The 6,821-nt window shown below is 39.3% G+C and overlaps 1 protein-coding gene and 1 pseudogene across 3 annotated transcripts in view; one reads left to right on the top strand and one right to left on the bottom strand.

Moving 5' to 3' along the window:
• LOC110288025 (alpha-defensin 3-like) overlaps positions 1 to 209 on the top strand; it is an 851-nt gene extending 642 nt beyond the window's left edge. Inside the window, exon 2 of one of the 2 annotated variants that reach the window (XM_021154483.1) lies at positions 88 to 209. In XM_021154483.1, the coding sequence (XP_021010142.1) occupies positions 88 to 209 (122 nt within the window). Of the gene's footprint in view, positions 1 to 84 lie in introns of both variants that reach the window. The other variant, XM_021154482.1, reaches the window with a different exon arrangement.
• Positions 210 to 2,660: 2,451 nt separating this feature from the next.
• Positions 2,661 to 6,821, bottom strand: part of LOC110288024 — a 5,265-nt pseudogene continuing 1,104 nt past the window's right edge. The window contains exon 2 of the transcript XR_002377267.1: positions 2,661 to 2,690. The product of XR_002377267.1 is annotated as a pyruvate dehydrogenase E1 component subunit alpha, somatic form, mitochondrial pseudogene (transcript). The remainder of the gene's footprint in view (positions 2,691 to 6,821) is intronic.

The following is a 6,821-nucleotide window of genomic DNA, read 5'->3' as shown; positions in this document are numbered from 1 at the left end:
ACAGCACATTCATGCTGTATCACAGATCCCCATAGGATCATATACTATTACATGCTGCCAACCTCAAAATTTAATGCCTGATTCTTTTTGTGTCTCCAGCGTTGAGAGATCTGGTATGCTATTGTAGAAAAAGAGGCTGCAAAAGAAGAGAACGCATGAATGGGACCTGCAGAAAGGGTCATATAATGTACACGCTCTGCTGCCGCTGAACATGAAGACCACAGAGGACAAGACGACCAAAGGCTCTGAGGCCACTGATGCTGGGGCCTGATGACCACTTCTCAATAAATTGTTCGCAATATGCTTCCTGTGTGTTTACCTTCTTTCAATGTATGCTACAAGGCTCAGTCAAGACTCTGTATATAAAGTACCAGGAACTTCAAAGAAACCTTTGCTGATGAATGAATACTTTAATTTTTTACTTGCAAAATACAGGCTCCAAATAATATCAATTTAATGATGACTCTAGTTTCAGACACAAAATATGNACAAAATTCTCATGGTCCTCACATATGCCACTCCAGACTTTTGACTCTTCCTTTAGGAGTCTTGACTCACTCTCAAAGACAATGCCTATATTTTAAGAAAAAGTACCACTTTGGGTTTCAGGTTTACACAGTTCTAAAATGTTATTTTTTAGAGAGCTATTGTATCCTTAAAAAAATGTTGAAGTTTCAATGAACCAGACCTGATTTATGCTTCTGGCTTTTAAGTCATGCGTTTTTTTCTTTTTTCTTTTTTTTGGCTCTGTGGATACAGCTTTTATCAATATTAGAAAAAGTTAGTCAGAGACAGAATGGGTAGGATGAAAAGCAGGGCATCCGACACTATGATCTGCATGTAATCTGCAGTATCTACAGTCATACAGGATAGAATACATTTTCTATACAGAAAACATCTTCATATACAAAATGTGTACATGTCTAATGACTGCAGTGTGCTCTACAAGATACACTCAAGTGACTTACCCTACAGCTTTGAAGGGCTTAATGCAGCTTGGCAGAGATACCCAAGATAAATAAAGAATTCAGTAGGCAGTTCTAGCAGAATGGGTCTCCAGGGATGGTACAGGGTGCTAAGAGTCAGGCTCTAAATCATCACACACTCCTTCAGGGAAAACCATGTCCTGAGGAAAGGACACCAGGGGTGGTGTCCTCTAGATTTCAGATTCTAGTAGCACAGATGATGTGGGTTCCCAGGAGTCATACCTGTGGGCATTCAACAGTGATGATACCATGCTAGGAGAATTGAATACTCCATATTACTTTGAGGAAGAAAGGATGCTAGAAGCATCTTGTTTGGTATTTTATAGCAACCATGACAAATACCAGCTCCACCAAGCTGGGAGAGAAAGTCTAACTCTAGCCATTATAACTCTTTTAGCCTCAAATATTACAGAATTCCAATTAGAGGATTGCAAACAGAAGGCAGTTATTACAGTCCCACAAGGCATTTCAGTCTTTAAGTCACTTTTGACCTGGGCAAAATAAATGCAATAATTAAGTCAATGTGGGCCATCCTTCTAAAATGTAATTATCTGAGGATATAGGTTCTCTGTTTCCAGGAACAGTTAGCATAACTCCAGTAAGTGTCAATCAGCAAACACGTGACAAAGTCATATTGGTCAACCTGCCTTCTAACATTCTACAAACTCTCTCCACTAGCTCACAGAGCTAAAAGACTCTTTTGTCTTTGTCTCCAGAGTTTATTCTGACACCTCTCCCTGTTGCAAATTCTTGACCCTGGATGCAATAAGCTCATGTATTCTTCCTTCCTCCTTTTACAATTTGGGGTAAAATTTTCTTGTAAAATGCAAGGTTTCATTGTTTTTAATCTAACCTATTCTAGTGGTAAAAATTCTAGATGCATATTTGGAAGGCTTTAGGCATGTATGTTCACATTGAGAAATGATTATGTTGGGGAAGTAGCATATCTGTCACCTCAGATATTTATAATTTTGTTATGGTGAAACACCTAAATTCTACTGTACTACGTGTTTTGAAATACATAATTCATTATTATTTATATCCATGTTGTTGGGTAATAATTCACCAAAACTCACTGCTCCTACCTAAATGTAATTCTGTACCCATTGGCCAATCTTCCCTCAGCATTCCTTCACCTTGATAGAGTCTAGTAGCAAGTATTCTATTCTCACCTGCCATTAAATTACTTTTTTTTCATTAAATTGCTTTTTATCTTGGATATGTGAGAACATGTTGTTCTGCACTTTGTGTGTCTCGGTAATACACAGTGTCCCCAGGTACCATCTCAGATATTGAAAATTCCATCTTTCTATGGATGAGTAGTGTTCCACTATGAACACACATAAACACACAAACACAGAGAGAGAGAGAGAGAGAGAGAGAGAGAGAGAGAGAGAGAGAGAGAGACAGACAGACAGACAGACACACAGACACACAGACACACAGACACACAGACACAGACACAGACAGAGGGACAGAGACACACAGAGACAGACAGAGACAGACAGACAGACAGAAAGACAGAGAAACACACACAAACAGACACACACACANAGTGCTAATATATGTGTACCACATTCTCTTTATCCACTCACCTACTGAGATATATCTCTTGGCAATAATGTATAATATACAGATCTATAATATACAAAGATATATCTTCAGCATAAAGAGTTATTTGAAAGTTTGGTTTTCTGAACTCTTCTACAACCAGAAACAGAATATAAGGGATTAAGAGATCATATTTTTCTGTGCTTTACCAACTTTCCTTTGCAACTCAAAGTTCCACAGATCATTTAAGAAACTAGCAGGTAAGAGCAAAAGATTCTCCAGTCTAATGTTGCCCAGATGGTCACCTTCCCATCTTAATACTTTGACCCTTTAGGCAACAGTTACCCTCTCCTCACTCTCTTCAACTCTCAACCAATGAGCACATGCCCACACACTTGCCAGTGCCTAGATTCTCCCTGGTATGGGTGTTAATCTAAAGTTCCTGGTTTGTAACCTATTCCTCTGCCTTCCTGCCTCCTGATGTGGAAGACTCGGGTTTTTTGAGAATTTCCCTGAATAAAGCTGTGCTTGAGAGTCAGCTGGAAACTCTGATGCACAGGGTNTACCCAGAACATTTCTACCCAGCTCTTTCTTGTAAGATGCTCTGGATTAGAAATGATCACACTTCCCATATATCTTAATTAGAGTGTTAGATTTGGGTTCAGGATCCACCTCTGCTTCAGCATTTTCACACAATTTCTTGAGAACCATAAAGAGGAATTCTGATTAGCAAAACTGGTTGATTCAGAAAATAAAAGTGTTGCCCTGCCTTTTTTTTCTCTTTCTTTTCCTGATGAATCTAATATGGTGGCACAGAGAATGAAGGGCTGTTCTAGAAAGGCTTTGTAGTCTGAAATTCTAGAAAAATAACAAACACTTGCTAGTCTTTCTCATGTTCTAGCAATCACCAAGGCCATACAGTCCACCCCACTAAATCTCTCCCCATGGACAGAGACCTGAACCTCACTTGGGTTGCACACTAATCTAGCACCCACATAGTAGAAAACTGGATAAACAAAGATTAAGAAGTTATTCATCAAAGCAACAAGAGTATAGAATATTATGCCCCATATCTAGGACTTGTTTTCAGACCCATTCTTGAGAAACTAGCTGAAAAGATGAATTCCCCACTTCATCAATGCATTGACAAAGCCCAAAGCCAAGGTTGATATTCAAAATAATCCACACGAGTCACACATTCTCTCAATGTGTATGTAAATGGATACACTCCACTTTGCTACTGCCCTGTAAAATATCATTGCCAGAAGAAATGGATTTCAAACAACAAACACACACAATGTGTTCCAACTCATATGTATCATTTGGACATTGGTCAGTGTCATGGGAACAGAGATGTGTGGTTCTCTAGGATTTAGAGAGTTTACTGCAGAAAAACTCTCCAGCATGGTTGGCAAATCAGTACTGGTGTTAGAAGGGAGTTGAGACTGGCTGTGAGCTGAGACCAGATGAGCAGAGTACATCATCCATTGTTGCTCAGGAGGGAGNGGTCATCATCGACCTGTCTAAAGCAGAGTGGATTTTGATGATGAATATTTGTAAACATTATAAACCAAAACATTTTTTCCCAAGAGAACTGCCCATACATATTTCAGGTCTATCAGTATAAGGAGCCTCAGTTCATTCCCTGTGGTTCTCTAAACAAGACTCAGATTTCCTCACAGTATGGCAAATGTGTTCCAGTGTGAACATCTGCCTTAGTCCATTTTGTCTTGTATAACAGGAGTACACATACTAAGTCATATAATAATTGCGTTATGCATAGCAGATGGTACCAATTTCCTGCAGTTCTGAGGATTATGCAGTCTCAGATGAATGTGTCAAAAGATTTACTATGTGGTAGTGGTCCATTTACTGGTTTATAAATGACATTTTCAGAACATGTCAGCCCCTGTAAAAAGGACTAAGGAGTTCCCTGAGTCTCTTTTATAAGAGAACCACCCTATCCCTGAAGGCTCTTCCCTTTTATCCGAATCCCCTGCCAGAAGACTCCACTTGTGAATGTCATAACCTTTGGGAATATGATTGCCATACAATAATTTTAGTAGGACTTAGCCATTCTGGCCACAGCAGCATCTAGGAAGGAGAATATGAAATATTAAGACATCAAATCTTGGCAACAAATACAGCATGTTGACATGGGTGAGATTTTGCTACTGGTCAAGAAATGACCAAGTTTGTGCTCAAGATTAGCTAGGACAAACCTGCATTCTGATAGCAGNGTCAGAGGATTTGAGGTCATCTCAAAGCACTGTTTTCACTCTTAGGAACTATATGGTAGAAAGTCAGTGCATCTCCAGAATGGAATGTCCATTCTGATCATGCCGTGCCTAATATTGCCTTCATAAATGGCCAGTACTGGTTTAGGCATNATGCCTCCAAGCACACATCACTTCCTAACACTAGCANGANCCATCTCCCTACCTACCATCTGCCTATTCGGTGAGACATTCAAAAGACATTATGTCTCAAGGGAAATTAGCATAAGAGTTTTGCCCATATGTCTCTAGAGAACTGTTTAGCCTTATTTAGTGGCCAAGAAACATTGCATGCTGTCCTTTCAGATAATGACTTGATAAATATACTTCTTTTTTTTTTTAATCAAACAAGTTTAATTCGTTTCCTTTTCACAGCACATTTACANTTCTGTTGGGATACATCATCACATCCACTCGGTTACTTCTAAAGCATTTTATGGTAATACATTACTATACAATAAAACAAAATTGGAATCATTATAGGTGGTACAGAGAACCCACCACCCCCTGATGGACTGGGAACTGACAGAGAGCTTATAGACTGGTTGCAACTACAAGGAGTGGATGCAAATACAATAGAAAAGGTAAATTTCTAAATCAAAGTATTCCTATGATATTGTTGAAAAGCTGCTTATCCATACATTGAATCTTTCAGATTGTTGAAGAGGATTATACACTTTCTGATATTCTCAACGATATCACTAAGGAAGACCTAAGGTGCCTCAGACTACAGTAAGAGAGCCTCCCAACAGTTTAGGTTTTTTTTTTTTTTTTCATGTGAATACTTAAAAATGCTAGGATCTCTCCCCTACCTTTCCTGTGTCACAGCAAACACAGCTCATTTTCTCAGGTTCAAGGTGGCAAGGCATGAAGTGATAGACCTTTCTTTACACTCTTGTTTAAATGTCCACACCTCTACACAGAGCCACCAGCATTCCTATGGTACCATGTTCAGAAAAAGGCGACATTTGCTTTTAAGTTAGAGATTACATTTAAAGAGTAGATGGCTGGCTTCAAGTTTGCTTTTCTTCTGCAAATTATTGTTTTGCAGGGGTGGTGTCCTCTGTAGGCTCTGGCATGCAGTCTCCCAGCACAGAAGACAAATGCAGGAGACTTCACAGTGAGCCAAGCCTGGGGAGAATGAGCAAAAAATACCCTACACCTGCTCATGATTAAAGCTTCTGTTGGCNTCCACACAAACTCAGAGTTTCCACAGAAAGACCCTTGTTCATTTAATTCAAGCNTGTGTGATTTTAGAGCATCCTTGTTTATAAACAAGATTGTAAGTAATGTCAGCCCTGACCTAATATTTAAAAACTCAGCATAGCGCTGGAAAGATAAAGCATACGTATTTTATAAACTAGTGTAATTACTTAAATGTGAAAGGTTAAAAAGTGTGCCTTGCAATGGGAGTACAATTTCATGTTTGTTAAATGTCTAAATGGAAAAAATTAAACTATTTTACCTTTGAGGTGACTGAAGTACCCTTATTTTGAAACACATGATTTTGTCTAGCCTTTGATCAGAGACATGATGATCAGTGCCAACCTCCACAATTCCTGGTGGCTGCTACACTTCTACCTATGCTTTGCATTTCCCCAGCAGGACCACACCACCAAACGGCAGAGTTCTTCCTTTTTAGTACCTAATCCAGGATATAATGGATGGTTATAAACTCTGCAATACCCATCTCAAATCCTATACAAATCCAATACGTTCCTATTCACATGAATGAATACACCGAATACAGCAATGTACAAACTGCATGCAATTTTACTCTCCCTTAATTTACATGTTTTCAAGACTTTTGTTGTCTGGGTATTTCCTGTCAAAGTTGAGAGCGCAGAGTTCCTTACACTGGATGAGGAACACCCATCCATCCATCTAACAGTCTCCCATTACTGACTGACTTAAACTTGATCCACTGGTTGGCACCACGCACTTCAAAGGGAGCGTCACTGCTGTAGATGTGATAGCCCAGTTCCTCCAACGGGGGCTCAGGATCAGC

Source organism: Mus caroli, unplaced genomic scaffold, assembly GCF_900094665.2.
Source record: "Mus caroli unplaced genomic scaffold, CAROLI_EIJ_v1.1 scaffold_18990_1, whole genome shotgun sequence".
In the NCBI taxonomy this organism is placed as follows: domain Eukaryota; kingdom Metazoa; phylum Chordata; class Mammalia; order Rodentia; family Muridae; genus Mus; species Mus caroli.
Note: the sequence above shows the minus strand (reverse complement) of the source record. Positions and strands in the feature narration are given on the sequence as shown.